The following is a 19,052-nucleotide window of genomic DNA, read 5'->3' as shown; positions in this document are numbered from 1 at the left end:
GTTATATAAATTAAGGTAAGGAGCTATTAAGGGGCGATGGAGAGGCTATGTAGGGGCTATGTTATATAAATTAAGGTAAGGGGCGATGGAGAGGCTATGTAGGGGCTATGTTATATAAATTAAGGTAATGGGCTTTTAAGGGGCGATGGAGAGGCTATGTAGGAGCTATGTTATATAAATTAAGGTAAGGGACTATTAAGGGGCAATGGAGAGGCTATGTAGGAGCTTTGTTATATAAATAAAGGTAAGGGGCTATTAGGGGCGATGGAGAGGCTATGTAGGGGCTTTGTTATATAAATTAAGATAAGGGGCTATTAAGGGGCGATGGAGAGGCTATGTAGGGGCTATGTTATAAAAATTAAGGTAAGGAGCTATTAAGGGGCGATGGAGAGGCTATGTAGGGGCTTTTTTATATAAATTAAGGTAAGGGGCTATTAAGGGGCGATGGGGCGATGGAGGAGCGATGGAGGAGAGATGTAGGGGCCATCAAAGTACAATGTAATATAAATTTGTGGAAGGAGCGATGAAGGGGCGATGTAGGAGCGATGGAGGAGCGATGGAGGAGCGATGGAGGAGCGATGTAGCAGCGATGTAGGGGCCATCAAGTTGCAATGTTATATAAATTTGGAGAAGGAGCGATGAAGGGGCGATGGAGGAGCGATGTATGAGCGATGTAGGGGCCATCAAGTTGCAATGTAATATAAATTTGGAGAAGGAGCGATGAAGGGGCGATGTAGGAGCAATAAAGGAGCGATGTAGGAGCGATGTAGGGGCCATCACAGTACAATTTAATATAAATTTAGAGAAGGAGCGATGAAGGAGCGATGTAGGAGCGATGGAGGGGCAATGTAGGAGCGATGGAGGGGCGTTGTAGGGGCTACAAAGTACAATGTAATATAAATTTGGAGAAGGAGCGATGAAGGAGCGATGGAGGGGCGATGTAGGAGCGATGGAGGGGCGATGTAGGGGCCATCAAAGTACAATGTAATATAAATTTGGAGAAGGAGCGATGAAGGGGCGATGTAGGAGCGATGAAGGAGCGATGTAGGAGCGATGTAGGGGCCATCAAAGTACAATTTAATATAAATTTCAAGAAGGAGAGATGAAGGAGCGATGTAGGGGCGATGTAGGAGCGATGAAGGGGTGATGGAGGAGCGATGTAGGGGCCATCAAAGTACAATGTAATATAAATTTCAAGAAGGAGAGATGAAGGAGCGATGTAGGGGCGATGTAGGAGCGATGTAGGGGCCATGGAGGAGCGATGTAGGGGCCATCAAAGTACAATGTAATATAAATTTCAAGAAGGAGAGATGAAGGAGCGATGTAGGGGCGATGGAGGAGCGATGAAGGGGCGATGGAGGAGCGATGTAGGGGCCATCAAAGTACAATGTAATATAAATTTCAAGAAGGAGAGATGAAGGAGCGATGTAGGGGCGATGTATGAGCGATGTAGGGGCGATGGAGGAGCGATGTAGGGGCCATCAAAGTACAATGTAATATAAAATTCAAGAATTAGAGATGAAGGAGCGATGTAGGGGCGATGTAGGGGCCATCAAAGTACAATTTAATATAAATTTCAAGAAGGAGAGATGAAGGAGCGATGTAGGGGCGATGAAGGAGCGATGAAGGGGCACTGGAGGTAAAGGACTATGGAGGGGCGATGGAGAGGCTATGAAGGAGCCATCATGGGGCTATAGTATAGCCTCTTATCATAAGAGGCGATATTAACGCCCCTTCAAAGGAGCTATTAAGAGGCCATGAAGGAGCTATAGCATAGCCTCTTATCATAAGAGGCGATATGAACGCTCCTTAAAAGGGGCTATCACATCGCTCCATATGATAAGAGGCTATGCTATAGCTCCTTGAAGGAGCTATAGAAAATCATCGCCCCATATGGAGCGATGTCATGGAAAGGACTATACCCAATTTTTTTAACACTTGTATAATCTGCAAATTTTTGTTTTCAAGCATTTTTCTTTACTGATAATTAGACGGTCATTCTTGTTTACAATAAGAAAGCTTGATTCAAAGAAATCCCCAATGACACTTGGGAAATATACTTGAGTTAACACAATAATCCTTACATGTCATTTTGTTTCCCAACAAAAAATAAAGCCTTAAATTGCATGGCTTTATAGTTTAAATGTAAAGGGAATTAAATTAAATTAAAAGTAAGTAAAAACTACCTTTTTTAAATTCTAGCTTAACTTAACTTTTAAGAAATAAATTATCTTTTAAACAGATACTTGTTTTTTCAATAACGAAATTGCTCAGCTAGATAGATTAAGAGGCATTGTATCTAAACTAAAATGTGTTATTTATATGTTAAATTTGTAAAATTGTTAATGGATATTGTATCAGGAATTTTCAAAGCACCTAACATAAGAGAGAAATGAGGGTAAATTACCAATTATGCCCCTGTGCAAAAATTGTAACAGTGCAAAGCGCCAGAAATTTTTAAAGGCTATCTATGTATAAACTTATTTCTTTGGGAAAAGATGTAAATATATTGGTAAATAATTTAAAATTGTGTCAAGCTAGAATTTTTTCACATTTAGTTTTCTTAAATAGCCTATAACCTAATTATCCGCTCTTTAAGACTTTCCTAATATATTGAATTTAAAAATGATTACTCTAAATATTCTAAGTAACAAAAACCTGTTCATGCACTCTCTAATACTATTGACGCATCCTTCGCCACGCTTCGCCTGGAGACATTCATTTCAAAGTCCGTGAGAAATCCGTGGACACTCACTCGAGGAATTTTATAAGGTGTCAAAGCAAAATAGAGAAATTAGCTAAATTAATCAAATTTTCAATTTATAAAAATCCTAATGTATAAAGTACTAAGGGTCTGAAGCTTAAGATCTCAATAACTAGTGAACTGACGGGTTCTCTATTTTAAGAAATCTTTACATAAGTCCCGCGATAGCCCCTAGTGCAAGGGGTGCACTGCACCCGCTAGAATTTATCTAAAACATTTTATCTTTAAATAAAATAAATTTGTCCATAACTACAGCAGTAAAAACAATTTGAAAAAAAATATTCAAAAAGTCGTATATTTTATAACAAAATACTAAAGACAAAAATTTTATAGTTAGGTGAAGTCAATTAAAAACATATATCAAATTATTTCTGTTATAATAGAGTTTTTTTTGGCTGTGTACTTTTTTATAATCATTTGTTATATAAGGCATCATAAATGAAATTCTTGAAGACTGTAAAACTAACTAGAACACATTTTTATGTCTTTTCTTTCTATTATTGAGTGGCAACTCACTGAAAATAAATTTGCTGTAATTTTTATTAAGTTAGAAGGTATAAACTTCGATTTGGTTGCGTCTCCCTTTTTCTCTCTTTTCCTTTCTATTTCTTTAAATGTCTCTCTCTCCCTCTCTATATGTCTTTCTCTCTCTCTCCACCCTCTATTTCTCTCTATCACAAATCCCCCCTCCCCTATGCTAAAGTAAAGTGGCGCGCTTTAGGGAGAGAGAGAGAGACTAAGGGAGGGGGAGAGAGAGAGATAGATTTACTCTTACGAGCAACTTAAACAGATTATGCTTTGCTAAACATTTAGTCAAGAATTTTAGCTCTTAGAGTTAGTTAGAAAGACTTGCGGAAAGTGTGAATTTTGTAAAAACCGGTGCGCCCCATACCGGCGCACGATAAACGCTATTTATAAGAATAATTTTGACATATGATACAATAATAAGTGTGTGAGATTATTATTAACAATTACTTAATAAAACAGCTAGAATAAGTGACATATAATTGAATTATACTAACTGTGTTGATAACAATATAATTGATATTATTATTATTATTGGTTAATTAGTACATCTGTCAGTGAAGTTTTAAAGGTATTTATTTAAATTTTTATTTTACTGGCAGCGCAGCTGCTTTTTAACTCGGTTTGTCAGACTGTCAGTCAACTAAATTGTTAAAATTATGTTGCAAAATAAAACAGTAATATAGTAAATTTGACATTTATATTTTTTAATTGTAAATAAATTACAGAATATTAGGGTAGAGATGTAAAATTCTATAATAATCAATTTATTTAACTTTGTGTTTATTATAATAGAAAGTTTTATAACAACGTTTTCTTATTCGTTGGTTCAATAACTTTGGGGACTTTTAATTGAATTTTAATTGGTTGCTTCATTAGGTTGATTGTCAAAACGTTTCAACCTTAAATTGTAATCTAGAGAAGCGTTAAATTTGAACATCCATTTATCGACCAAAGTCTTATCCCTTTAGATCCCTATTATTTACAGTAACTTATTTATAGTAGCTATGCCATTTTGCAAAGCATTAATATTGTTTTTTTTTTAATGTTGAGTTATAAAGTTGTAAAAAAGACGTCCATATGCTTTCTTTTAATATATAAATTGCAATCCGTTGCTTAGATAAGGAAGTAATAAGATACCATGCTTAATAGATATCTCATCAAGGATGATAACATTCAAAAGCTTCACAGCATTTAGACATGTACAACATTACAAAAAGACAGCTAAAAGCAGGTTACTGCTAATGGTATTTTTTTTGTCTGTAGCGAAGGATCTCTCTAATCGCTGAACCTATATGGTTCTCCTTTGCAGTGTAGCTTCATATAGGTCCAGGGAAGGTTTTTAAGAAATTTGAGGGGGATATCTCTATTTATATACAAAGCCGTAATAGAAAATATACTGAAATAATAATTTAGATCAGTAATATATTGATATCATTTTTGGTAAGAATTTTAGGTAAACGGACGAACTAAAAAGCTTTTTTTATTATTTAACAACCCATAAAATATTTAAAAAGTAAACTGTCATCTATAATAGCATATCTACTTAATGGTTTAGAGTACATCCGTACAACATTAAATTAAAAAAGATTTTTTATTTATTGATAAATTCGAAAATTTGAATATTTTTTTTAGAATTAAAAAAAAGGTTTTTCAAAGATCATATACGACGATTTATTGAATTTACCTGTATTTTATATTTAGCAATAACACTTTTGTACTATTATAAAAAGCATGTTTTAGCATGTTTCTTATTTTTTCTCAAAAATTATTAAAACATTATGTCAAATAATAGATTTTTTTCTGAACCTTGTTTGTTGGGTTCAAAAGTCATATCTGAAGCATGTAGAAAGGTTGCGTGATTATTTTTATACAATTAAAAAAAAACACTACTATAAGGTGATTACAGGGATCTTAAGGGCTAAGACAATGGACCATAAATAGATGTACTGCTCCGATGATTATAAATAAAACTACCCCTGCTGTAGATGAAAATTATTGGTTGTAAAGTTTGGACACTGCTAATTATCAACCAACCAATCTAGATTTAATAAAGGTACTTGAAGTGTTTAAGCCAACGAATGAAAGAAGTTTTTTTCTCGTATTCATTTGAATCCGGTGGATAGGAACCGGTTCTCATCCATACGAAAACAACTATGTCGAGCACCGAATTATATCCAGCTTTCTACGAATACAAAAAATGGACAATTATAAGATAAAACCATTTTTTTAGCCGGTGCCTTCGGCACCTCTGGGCTATAAAAACTAGTTTTAATCTTATAATTGTACATTCTATATCCGCGGAAAGCCGTTTATAATACGATGCGAGAAATAACTAATACTAGTATAATTTACAGTCCAATATCAAATTATGATTTGTGGCATGTTAATAGAGATTTTTTAAACGATTAGGTACAATGTTAATACCTCTTAGCTTTAATGTTCACCTGACTAATTTATTTTGCTTTTATGGATGTTTTCATCCTTGTTTATAAAAATCTTTTAGATTTTTTGTCATAAATGATTCATCGCATATTATTGCAACGATCAAATTGTGTATATATTTCATTGTAAAGAAATTGTTTATTTTAAATTTTTTGTAGTATGTTCTTCACTATTATGAACTTTGATTTCAAGTTTTTAATGTAGATATTAAATTTCATATTCATATAAAGCGCAGCAATGATATGATATCAATTATGGCATCTTAAATGAAGTAAAAATTTGAAAAGGGCTATTAATGTACATACATACATACTTATAAACTCTAATTATAGAGTAGCAACTCTACAAATAAGTTTGGTGAGAATTTTGACAAGAAAATCCTATCAATTTGCCCTAAGTAAATATATAATGGTTAACTACTATCCCAGGGAGGGAGGGGATATTAAGCTGTTTAACACCAGTACCCAAAGTTATATAATACCGTTTTCTTATTTGTTGGCTTAACAACTTTGGTTACTTTGACTTATTTTGATTTGTTGGTTCATTCAGTTATTAATTGTAATCTACAGATGGATTAATTTGGGAGTGTACATCAATATACCGGCCATTGTCTTATCCCTTTAGATCCCTGCTTTCACCCCCTTTCTATGTAATAATAGTAGTACAAAGTTTAGATTAATGGCTCTTTCAACTTTTTATCAATATCTTAACGTTAATCATGGTCTAAATGTTTCTTTCACAATAGACATATTATTGTTAGACTGTTATTTAAGATTTTTTTGGCTTGATTTGTTTCAGAGGAAAGGGGGCAATGAGCTGTTTATTACTACAGTATAGAAAGACCTATAATAACGTTTCGTTATCCGATGGCTTATCAACTTTGGGGACTTTTAATGAATTTTGATTGGTTTGTTAATTAAGCTGGGTGTTCAAACGCTTCTATCTCTAATTTTAATCTACAGAAGGAGTAATTTTGTGTGTCTTCATTGAGGATGTACATCAATTTATTAGCCATTGTCTTATTCCTTTAGATTGCTGTAAAGAGCTATGAATGAAACAATAATTTTAGATACATTTAAAAAATAACATTAAAATCGTCTAATTAACTCTAATAATATTTTTTTCTGAACATGGTTTGAAGCTTCCCTTAAGGCTTAATTTCGTTCCGTTACCACATAACTTTTCAAGTGCCCTTTTTACATAAACTTTTCATTATTAAAATCTAAGAATTCTGATTGGTTTCTAAATATTAAATAACAAGAAAAACTTTGTCCATAAGAGTAAAAATTTTTATATTTTTGTTACCGGGATCTAAAATTAACCTTTCTGTAGATTACAAGTAGTGGTTAAAACTGCATGAACCAACCAATCAAAATTCAATAAAAGTCCCCAAAGTTGTTGAGCCAAAGATTAAGAAAACAGCCAATGTAACGGACGTAAAGTTATACAAATTACATATCGTTTAATTTGAAATCATCAAGTCAAAAGTATTAGAATTTTGCTTCAGAAAAGTTTAGTCCATGTATTAGCAATTAATTTGTGTTGGCATGTAGTGTAGAGATCCTTACATGGAGGCAGGGAAAGATAAATAAGCAGCTTATAAATTGCATTTTTATTAAATTTTGGTAAAATGTATTCCAACTTATCTGCATTGGTTATTTTTATTGGCACTATAAGCTGCTTCAAAGACAAATTTTATAATTATACCTAGTAAAATAAATAGATTATCATATATAAACTTTTATAACATCAACCTTAAAAACTCAAATTTTTTGATTTATCCATTTAAGAGGATGGTAAGAAGTAGCGAAGATTTTAAATGTGAAAAAAAGAAAAAAACAGCCAATCAAAGGAAAGAGAAAAATTTTGCATAAATGACAGAAATACAAAATGAGCTCAGTTGTCATATGAATCTTCATACAAAATTTCATCTGTCTATTTTTGATAACAAAACAATGATAAGTTTAACTTACTTTATTATTTTTTGTAAATTCCTGTATGCCTGCGATTGTAAAGATTGGTGGTTTTAACGGATTTTTAAAATCTGAGATTTTCAAATTTTACCATTAATACCCCCCTTTGGCTTAGTAAGTTGGTGTACGTGTGTGTGTGTGTGTGTTTGTGAGAATGTTAAATGTTTTAGTGGTTGTCATATTGTGTAGCAAAGTAGAGGTTGATAGTTATTGTATATAATCGTTAATCGACTTCCCTGGAAAAATTGATGGGGTCGATACACCCAAAAGGTGTCAACCCCCCTACAACCCCTCGACAAGGGTCTACATTTCATGATACACCCTTTCGATTTTGGTGGTGGTCAAAAATCGTAATGGAGTAGTCAAAATTTAAAATTTTCTGGCAAAATCCTCTACACAAAACTGATTTGGATATCAATTTTAGTCTTTTATTGTTTGTGTCAAATTATTTTCAAAGATGAGTTTTAGTAGCCAGGAAAACCTGCAATAAAATTGGTAGATTTTTATTTTTTATTGTTGTTTTGTACGAGTTTAAAATGGTTGAAAATTGTGTTTTAACTTCTGCCCTTGAAATTTTGATTTTTTATTATTTTCTATAACAACAATTATAACATTTTTTAAACTGAGAAAAAAATTTAAAATTTTGCTAATGTATGAAGCCTTGGCTTATTCATTATCTTACATTTTTGTTAAAATCATTGTTATTGTCTTTTTTTTTACTTGAAAATATTTAAGGAAAACCCATAGAATTAATTTTAGGCAGTAAATTAAACTGGTACCCAAAGTTTTATCAACAATTACTCTTAATGGTTGGCTTCAAAACCTTTATTACATCTTGATTGATTGGTTTAAACTTGTTGTGTCTCAACTTTTCAACCAATAATTTTAATCCACAAGACGGATACTTTTGATTATGATCATTGGGTGCAAACATCATTTATATTTCATTGTCTTATCCCTTAAGAATATGAAAAGTATATGACAAGCCTTAGTTATAGAGTAGCTGTTCTCCAATCAATAGTTCTAGAAATTCCTGTTATGGGCGTTTAATAAATTTCTCAATTAAGTTAAGCATTACTAATGAAATAAAAGCATTTTAAGTAAATAACATATTTAAGAGATATTTCTGATGTCGCCACCCATATATACCTATATACCAGGGATCTAAAGGGATAAGGCAATGGCTGATAAATTGATGTACATCCCCAATGATGATACACAATATTATCCCCTCTGAAGATTACAATTACCGGTTGAAACGTTTGGACAGTCAACTTAAAGAACCAACCAATCAAAATGCAATTAAATCCCTCAAAGTTGTTAATCTAATTAATGAGAAAACGTTAGTATAAAACTTTTGGGACTAGTGTAATAAACACCTAAATGTCCCCTCCCTCACTGCCTGTATGCACATTTCTAAGTATATGGCAAGGTCTGTTACTTAAAAGTTATCAGTTTACTTCACTAACCATTGAATTATCAATAATTTGAATTAATTTATTGTCTTAATCTCAGGGCATTAAAAGATATTTTACATGTGACTTAAAGAAGCTAAAAAAAAATAGACATTAAAAGGATTTTACAGCAAGGCTTTGAAATCAATTAATATCCGTAGAATTAGAACCGTTTCTCATTTATACTGAAAAATCATGTATATCAAATAAAAAACTAGTTTTAATCTTATAATTTTTCATTTCAAAATCCGCGGTAAGTTGTCTGTAATACGATGCGAGAAATAACTAATACCAACCTTGAATAATGTTATCCTTGTTGTATTGTAGTATAAGTATCGGAATTTTAATGCGAATATTTGAAATATTTTTGCTTGTAAATAATCACATTGTTGAATGTCTTTGCACTTTAAATAGATAGATACTTTATATATACATAAGTGCAGATAGATAGGTAGATAGACATTGCAGTTCATTGATAGAAAGATTTCAATGCTCGGCGCATGCAGAAAGAAACTCTTCTTTTTCAGATTATTTGCAATAAAATTTAATAATAGGTATAAATACCATATTGAACGTTTTAATGAAAACTGCCTTAATGGCGGTTTATAAATTAATACTTTAAACACAAATGTCATGAAATTAATTTACTGCATTAAATAAAAAGTAGAATTAATTTTTTAAAGATTCAAATTAATTTAAGGCACGAAGCATCTCTTTTGAGGACAATCTTGCAAAATGTACATTTATTCAACTGGGGTCATCTATCTGTATAAATATCAATATATAAGCAAGGAGGGAGGGTAAGGACATCCAAGCTTTTTTTGTTGGGGTGGGGGTGGGGGGAAAGGGGGTAAAAACCCCTTCCCCTCCTATGACGTCATCTTATTCGTTTTCTCAAAACTTTGGGTACTTTTTTTGAATTCTGATTGTTTGGTTTCAATCTAGTAGTGCCAAAACTTTTCAACCAATGATTCTAATTCACAGTAGGGATAATTTTGTTTTTCCTCATTAGAATCCCTGTGTATAGCCAACCATTCAAACATTCCTAGCTGCCTAAACACATTTTGAAGCTAAAAATCCTTTTTAACTACAGTTACCCTGAAAGAAAGCAACATTAATTTTTCTAATGGTTGTCATTAACAAGTTAATTTTGGGTCTTGGTATCAAATGATCTTTTGTTATATAGACTTTTTAAAAAATCTTTTCCAGTATGGCTTCGAAACCGATTAATATCCGCTCTCAGCCATACTGAAAAATTATTTATTGTATCGTATTATAGACAATTTTCTACAAATAGTAAAATAAAAATATTAATACCAGATTTGTCAACCCGGGTCTTCGGAACCTAGGGGCTAACAAAACCGGAATTTATCTTGTTATTTATTTTACTATCCGCGGAAAGCTGTCTATAAAACGATGCGATAAAAAACTATTAATTACATGAGAATACTTATTAGATTAACCGAAAATTTTTAATCTTTATTTAAAAGAATTTTTTGACAAAATTAAAATATTCTTTCTTAAAAATGTCAAATTTAATTTTGATGTAAAAAACTGACAACATTAAATTACTGTAATTCAATTGGCGCGAAGCTCAAAAATGTTCTACATTACTTGAGGCATTTTAATAACAGATATTTGGGGTTCATTTGATATAGCAATAAATAGCATTTCACATAACTAAGTCCCCTAAGAACTAAGTTTTAATAACCCATTCTTATTCGTTGGCTTAACAACTTTGGGGACCTTTATTGAACTTTGATTGGTTGGTTCATTAAGCTGAGTGTCTAGACGTTTTAACCACTAATTTGAATAAGTATACAGAAGGGGTAATTTTTTGTAACATCATTGTGGATGTACATCAAATTATCGATCTTTGTCTTATCCCTTTAGATCCCTGCTAAATTGCAGCATTCCATGAAATATACATAGACAATAAAATGTTATACAGTATTCTGTAAACAAAATAAGAAACATGTAACAGTAATGTTTATTGTTAATTTTGTAGGGCCATATAATAACAGATTTGACCCAAGGACTTTTGAGCTTTTTTACACCACTTTATCCTGCTGAAAAAAAGGATAAGTATGTGCGATAAAAAAGCACAGAGACAAATTAAGTGCCTTAAAGGTATCATACAAAAAGTCATATTAGGATAACAAAACTAAAATCTTAAAATTAAGAGCCTTTTGAAAATAAATTTATAATTATTAATCTAATTTTGAATGGCATTTGTATACGTTGAGAATGTAGAATGATTAGTAATAAAAGAATCAGAAAAATATTCGTTTATCTCAGCTCATAATTGTGATCCGTTAGTTTTAGATCCGTGAGAGACAACGACCATAAGAAAGTAGCCGTGTCTAAAGAAGCTTAAAACGTAGATCACAATACATTTTAAGTCTTGCCATGCTTGTAAATATGCTGTGATTTGTTAATGACTAAACGGCTACAGAACCATCCCTCATATATACGATGTAACCAGGGGCAAAAATGGTATTTATGGTTAACATGGGTTATTACTTGTAATACAGGGGTAGGCCAATGAATTAAAAACTTTTTCACCTTTTATAGTTCTGTCTTCGTAAGCTTAAAAATGACCAGGGAAAGTTCTGGGATAAGGATAGCTATAAGCTTAGAATTTTATCCTAATGATCTAAAGGAATCAGACAATGGCTGCTAAATTGATGTACGTACATATCCTATGATTACTATTAGTGGTTAAAACGTTTGGACATTTAACATAATGATTGGAACCAACCAATCAAAATTCTACAAAAGTCCCAAAAAATGTTAAACCAACGAATAAGAAAACGTTACTTTAAAATTTTGGGAACCAGTGTAATAAATAGCCCAATGCTCCCTCCCTCACTTATTTTATCCTTTTCTTTATCCCTGAAAATTGAAACCTTTTTTGCGAGTAAAAATCCACCAACGGTTTTTAAATACTGTTGCTTTCATTTTCATATAGGTAATATTATAGCTTTTGGATAGGGACTTATATTTGTTCATTTTTATCATGTATTATGCATCTTCTGTTTCAACTTTTTACCTTTATCTTTTATGCTAGTCAAAAGTAACTGTAATGATTATTTCATATTGAGGACAATTACAGCATGCTCAACTACTCTATAATGTAGAAAACAACACATTTTGAATTATTATAATATTTGGATGATGTACAAGTTTAATGTTTTATGTATGACATCTTAATTTTTACCTAAGTATCTCCTTTTCTGGTTTTGATTATAAGTGTAAAAAATCTATTAAAATTGTATAGTAGCTGTCTGTATCTATGAAACAATGGGTATATAATGGTTTAATAAGACGCTGCCTTTGTCTTGTCTTAACAGCAATCTTAGAGGCGTCTTTTTATCTTTAATATGTTAATTTTCTAAAGCTTTTTAGGTCCTACATGATGTTTCAGCATGTGAAAAAGCCTTTCTAATTTTGTTCTATCAGTTACACAGATACTCTATAAATTATGTATGATCGGTTGTCTTCAGAAAACTAAAAGATGACAACTACGTATAATGAATTTTACAAATTTATAAAAAAAATAAAAAGCTTATTTTGATTCAATTTTAAGTAGTTTAGTGACAAAAATGCAATCTACAATTAATTAATTTTTTCATTTTTCTGTATTAAACTTAATTGCTCTACCTATTTTTATCAAACATTTCCACTTTTACAAATATCTAACATTTCTTTTCCTTTTAAACTTTATTTTTGTAAGGTGTAAATTGATCTATCTAAGTTTTATTGGAAAAAGAAATCAGGGCTCGGCAGCCGCGCGTAAGCCGCCTGTAAGCCTTTATTGAACCTTTTACAATTTTAAATATCAGCTAGAAGTCTAATTCTGACCCAAACATGGCAATCCATCATCCAAAAAAAATTAAAGCATCCAAACCGGTTTAAATCATAGACGCTGCCGAGCCTTCAAAGAAATGTCTAATATTTTGATTGAAGTATCAAATATTGAACGTGACATTATTTTTTGTACATTTTTAGGGGACGGTTAAGTAACTTTTTTTCAATGGGTAACTATTAAGTATATTTTGTGTAGACAGACACTTATTTAACTTTATTTATTGTGACAAATTTGCAGATATTTGTCCCAAATTAAAACAATAAACAATGATATATAATCGTTTTTCTGCACTTGAACTATGCTTTGAAATAAAACATTATAAAATTCTTTAAAATCCACCAAAAGGTTAATATACAAAAAAATGCAGATTTTTATGGTAAAATCTGATAAATGGAAAGATAATTACATATTTTTAAAAATAGGCTTGGATAAAAGGCCTATTTGAGGCCTGTATAGATAGATAAATAGGGCCTATTTGAAGCCTATAAATCAGATTTATGTCAAAGGCTGGGGCCCACTTTTTCCTTGCCTTTTTTGGAAAAATATTTAAAGACACTTTTACAATACAAACAATTTTAAATTTTAGCAAAATTGACAATAGAAATTAAATCATTTAAAAAATATTTCTAAAAATTCTAAATGCAAATTATCATTTGCTCCTGTTAATAGGCCAAAGTATTCTAATTATTTTGGACCAAGATTCAAACCCCCTACCTACAATTCACACAGTTTTGTATAAACTCCTCCTATCAGATTTAATGACGTGATATTGGTTTTGATATAATCTTGATTATGCATTCAACAAAAATTTTCTGATGAATTTTTTCTTTTGAAATCTTTTTTGATAGACATCTCATTTTTTTAGAAATTTTTCCTTTTACATTGAGTTTTTTTATTATGTTGAAAATAACTTTAAAAAGTAGGATAAAAATCTTAAAGATAGATTAGGTATTTTATGTATTCTTTTTCAATTGGCATTAATTTTAAATTTGATTTATTATTACTTGGATCTTACACCATATTATCATGTACTTTAATTTTAGAGGGCCAAAATAATGACCACTCCCTTTACCCTATACACTTTCTTTCTACTGGATGATCGAACTGACCAATAAATGACAGGGAAAAAGCAATCTAAATTGAAGACAATTTTCCCCCGTTCATAAGATCCAAGTATATTCTCCATCCATTGTTACTAAGGTAAAAAAAGCCAATTAAAATCACCTGACCTCATACTTATCTTACATAAAATGTAAAAAAAATACTTGTTAAAAATACATATATAATGTATATAAAGCAAATTATCTGTAAAAGAGTGGCAAAAGTATTTTAATTAAGCTTTTTTCACACTTTTTGTGTGTTGAGTGCGTGCGTATGGGCGGGTGCTTACGCCCACTTCAAATTGTTTGTCATACAATAAGGCACAATACATTTAAACCATTATGATCCAGTTACACTAGTCCCAAAAGTTTTAAAATTACGTTTACTTATTCGTTGCCTCATGAACTTTTGGGACTTTTATTGGAAAAAATTGTGTATGATCACTGGGGATGTACTGTACATCAATTTATAGGCCATTGTCTTATCCCTATAGATCCCTGAGTAAAATCATTATTAATAAATTATTATCAATATCATTGATCATAAAAGCATATGTATCAAGTATGGCTATCTACCAAATAAGTTAAATATACAATTTTTGTTATTATAAAAAAAAACATTAAAATTTAACTGTTTCATGCAAACACTGTGTCTTTAAAATTCCTAACTGCATTTAAAAATGAACTAACACCCATAATATTACATTTTTAGAGGATTTTCTTATTAACCAAAAAGTCGTCTTTATTAAGGTGAAAAATGCAACCCTTTCAATGCTTAACCTTTGTCAGAATGTCCTAACTATGCATTTAGGGACAAGCCATACTAATAAAAATTTTCTATTAATCCTCCCATTTTAAGAAAGTAGTGATTCCTTTTTTTGTCATCCTTTGTTTCTAGACGGAAAATTCTAAATATAATTGATAAAAAAAAACATACATACAAGACCTTTTACTGCTTAAATCTGGACAAATAAAAAAAACTTCTAATGAATTGTAAAATGCATTTTTGTTCCTGCCTTTCTTTTAGAACTTCCTTATTTGAGTTCTAATCTTATAAATTGGAAAATTTATTTTATTTTTCTAAACATCTTTTTAGTAAAGTTGCGCGAAAAGAAAACAAAATTAGAATAATGGAAAGAAAACGAAGTAGCGGGTTTCGTCGTATTCTTAGAGTTGCTTTTAATAGGTTAGGTTAAGGTTAAGGTTTAGGTTAGGTTAAGTAAATGTTAATGATAGTTCCGCAGGATTAGAGCCCCTGGCAGTGGCTAGAAATAGGAGAAATACGAAAACCCGCTACTTTGTTTTCTTTCCAGGATTCCAAAATTAAATTAAGTATGAATATGGTCTTAGTTGTACAATTAACTTATATTTCTGCCTGTTATATCTAAAGTTTTCAAATGCTGTTAAATTACTTATTTATTTATCTTATGGAAAAAATCATAGTTTTTAAATGTTAGAAGTTGCTATTTATAAAGTAGTTGCGCTGGGGTATTTCTCCAAGGCAAATTTGTTTTGAATGAACTACGCAAATAATCCTGCATTTATAAAAGAGTGGGCCAATAACAGCTAAAATTAAACGGCAATGTTAATGAACTAATCTAAAGCTCCTTTATAAACTGAGTACATTCATTTTAAAACTGATATTATTTTGAATTCATAAATTATTCAAATTGATTGTAATGATACACAAATTGTTTTAACCCCTATATTATTTTGCTATTTTGATTTTGGTGCATTACCCCCACTCCGTATGCTAGCAAATATGCATAGAAAATTTTAATCTTTGCACTTTAGAAGAGTTGAAACAAAAAGTACGTTCTTGTCATTTCAAGTTAATTCTTATATAATGTGTGTTTATAGTCAGGGATGAATGGACAATAAATGTGCCCCCAAATTCGTATGTACGTAATTCTGTCTTAAGTACCCTCTAATTTCTGCAGTATATAAGATTTTGTTTAGATTTTTTACTGCCATTGATCTCTTCTTCCCTGTTTATGCAACAATTTTAATCTTTTTCTTATAATTGACGCACATACATACATTGTTATACTAGGAAAATTATAATTTAAATTGTTTTAGTACCTATAAGTTGAATTTATAATATCATAAAATTGTAATTCGAATCAGGGACCTTGGATAAGATAATGACCGATTAATTGATGTACATCTCCAATGATGATACACAAAATTACCCCTTCTGTAGATTAAAATTACTGGTTAAAACGTTTGAACACTCCTCATCCTAATGAACTAACCAACTAAAATTCACTAAAGTCCCTAAAGTTGTGATGCCAACGTTATTATAACATTTTGGGAACGAGTGTAATAAAAAGCCCATTGTCCCTTCTCTCTATGAATTCGAATACTAAAGATTCTTTTGCTGTTCCAGGTTTGTGAAGATGACCGTCAACAGCGAGGAGAATAGCATGCGCGCCCTCAACCAGAAGTACCTCAAAAAATTCATCCGCAAATTTTGGCTGCAGCCTATCCCCGAGACATGTGAGAAGGGCTCGCCCCAAAGCCCGGGAAACATGTTTGCAGAAACCGCGGGAAACATGTTTGGCAGCAGTACCAGCAGTACGACGACATTGTACGACACCAGTGACGACGATGACAAATACAACAGTGTTGAGGATGGGTTAGATCAGATGTCGTCATCGACAAGTGTGTCGACATCTCCCAGCAAAAACAAATCATCTTCCCGGCCCTACTACAAGAGCCACAGACGTCAACCCTCATACTCAAACGTTGACTTGATATTTTTAGAAGTGAGAAAATGACAAAAAACTTTTTTTCTTTTTTCCTCCTTCCCGATATCATTGAACTAAAAGTCCTGCTATGATATCGTTCTTCAAGTGCTATACAAATAATTTTATTTTTATATAAATATTGTATTTATAATTCGGATGAAAATCAATGCTTACCTTTTTTAAAGCATAAATCACAAAAGATATTAAGCCCCAAAAGAACCTAGTTCAAAAAAAGGTTAATATTTCTTATGATTTCTGCTTCATATATATAAACTTATCTATTTTTATAACCACCGATTTAAGCATTAGCTTAAAAAACGAACGAACGAATATTACTCACCAAAAATGTGATTAATATATATACAAACAATAATCTAAAAAGTCATTAATAGTACCTTTCCTAATTAAATCATGTTTATCTAAAAATCAAAAACAATTTTTTTTCATAGAAAATGCAATTTTTTCTCTATGAGGAAATTTCTTATTTTTTTTTTCTGAATATAAAGTAATGTTTATTTAAAGACTCAGCTTAAAAACTGTAATAGTTAAACCTTTTTCATGCAATAATAACTTTGACATTTTTAAAGTTAATACTCTCCAAACCTAACCTAACTTTTGACACTTAAAACCTCTTGAGGGGCCATGATTGTGATAAAACTAATGTCAAATAATTTAATGATGCTTTTTTGTACATTGAATTTACATTTTACATTATTCTATATATCAAGCAAAGCAGATTATAGGGCCTAATAAAAAAATGACGTCATACAATACAAATAACCAATGAAAGGTCAGTATATATTTTACCAATGGTCAATTACAATGCATACTGGCCTATCATTGGTCATTTGTATTGTATGGCGTCATTTTTAGCACTATAAACTGCTTCATATCAAGCTTACCATAGTTAAGTACTTTTTTTCCATTTACTTAGTTTAGACAAAAACATATTTTTTCGGGCATTTTTGGGTCATTTTAACTTATGTGAAGATTTGCACATAAATTTCAATATAAATTATCTCATAAAAATCATTTAAATTTTTGCAGAAGTGTTTCTTCAATGTAAATATTATTTAAAGATTCATTTTTTTGTTGCTTTCTCCATTGTAATCATTTTTTTTGAATCTTTAAATTAATTTTTCCTTTTTATTAGAAATACACACACAGCTTTGCAAAAACATTTTTCGACAAAAAATAGGTTAAGGCTTCAATTTACAAAATGGACTAAAATTTAAAATACTCCAAATAGTACAACATTCAAGAAAAAATCACTTGTTATCTCTAAGCAAAAGTTACTTAAGTTTTTTTTTATTGCAAAGAAGTTGTATCAACTTTTCTGCTTTTTATTTAAGATAGCTAGCCGGTTCTTTCAGTAAGTAGTAGATGTAAAATTTTTCATAGAATTCAGATATGCAATCGGTTTTTTTGTAGACCTCTTATTTTTTAAGTAATTTAAGTTTTTTAAAAAAATAATTAAGTCGGTTTTAAGGTACTATTACGCAACAAAATAAAAGAAGAAAATGGCCAGTATGAACAAAAATAGTAAGATCTTTAATTTGACACCTTACTTTTAAAATTCTGTTGAGTAATTATTGAAAAAATCTATTTTTTTAACCTCGGTTTAATAAAAACTTTAGACCTAAATATTTTCTCAGACAGACATAAAAAACATGGGTTCATATATACCTTTAGAATCAGAAAAATATTACGAATCTATTCTAAGCAAAATTGAAAAAGTTTTATAAAACTATTATAAAAAAAATAAGTTTATTTTAAGAATCATAATTTTCGGCTTTAAAGGGTTAGCTTGAACCAAACCTGAACCAAACCTGAACCAAACCTAAACAAAATACAATGCAATGTAGCAGATATTTTTTAAACACAAGAAACAATAATGTATTTTTAACTGCATTGTTTTGAAGTTTATAAACAGACTGATGCATATTTGTTCATAATTTTTCATTCTTTACATGTTCTTTAATATCACTATATTTATTGTAGTATCTATCTATAATACAAAGTAGAACGATGTCTGTCTGTCCGTCTGTCTGTCCGTCTGAAGCTTAAGATCTCGGTAACCACTGAACCGAATGGGCTCTACTCTTCAGGGAATATGCCAACTGGTCCTGTGGTGGTTTTAAGATATTTTCTTGAGGGGTGGGACACCCCT

The 19,052-nt window shown here is 30.9% G+C and overlaps 1 protein-coding gene across 2 annotated transcripts in view; it reads left to right on the top strand.

Moving 5' to 3' along the window:
* Nucleotides 1-17,793, top strand: part of LOC145328898 (uncharacterized) — a 128,726-nt gene extending 110,933 nt beyond the window's left edge. Inside the window, exons 1-2 of one of the 2 annotated variants that reach the window (XM_080172837.1) lie at nt 3,539-3,860; nt 16,522-17,793. In XM_080172837.1, coding sequence (XP_080028963.1) covers nt 16,532-16,912 — 381 coding nt within the window. In that variant the 5' untranslated portion in view covers nt 3,539-3,860; nt 16,522-16,531 and the 3' untranslated portion in view covers nt 16,913-17,793. Of the gene's footprint in view, nt 1-3,538; nt 3,861-16,521 lie in introns of those variants that run through there. The other variant, XM_080172836.1, reaches the window with a different exon arrangement.
* Nucleotides 17,794-19,052: the final 1,259 nt, after the last annotated feature.

The sequence above is a fragment of the Acartia tonsa genome, chromosome 9 (genome assembly GCF_053477335.1).
Source record: "Acartia tonsa isolate MP-2025a chromosome 9, ASM5347733v1, whole genome shotgun sequence".
In the NCBI taxonomy this organism is placed as follows: domain Eukaryota; kingdom Metazoa; phylum Arthropoda; class Copepoda; order Calanoida; family Acartiidae; genus Acartia; species Acartia tonsa.
The sequence above is the reverse complement of the archived record's forward strand: the minus strand, read 5'-3'. Positions and strand labels throughout refer to the sequence as shown.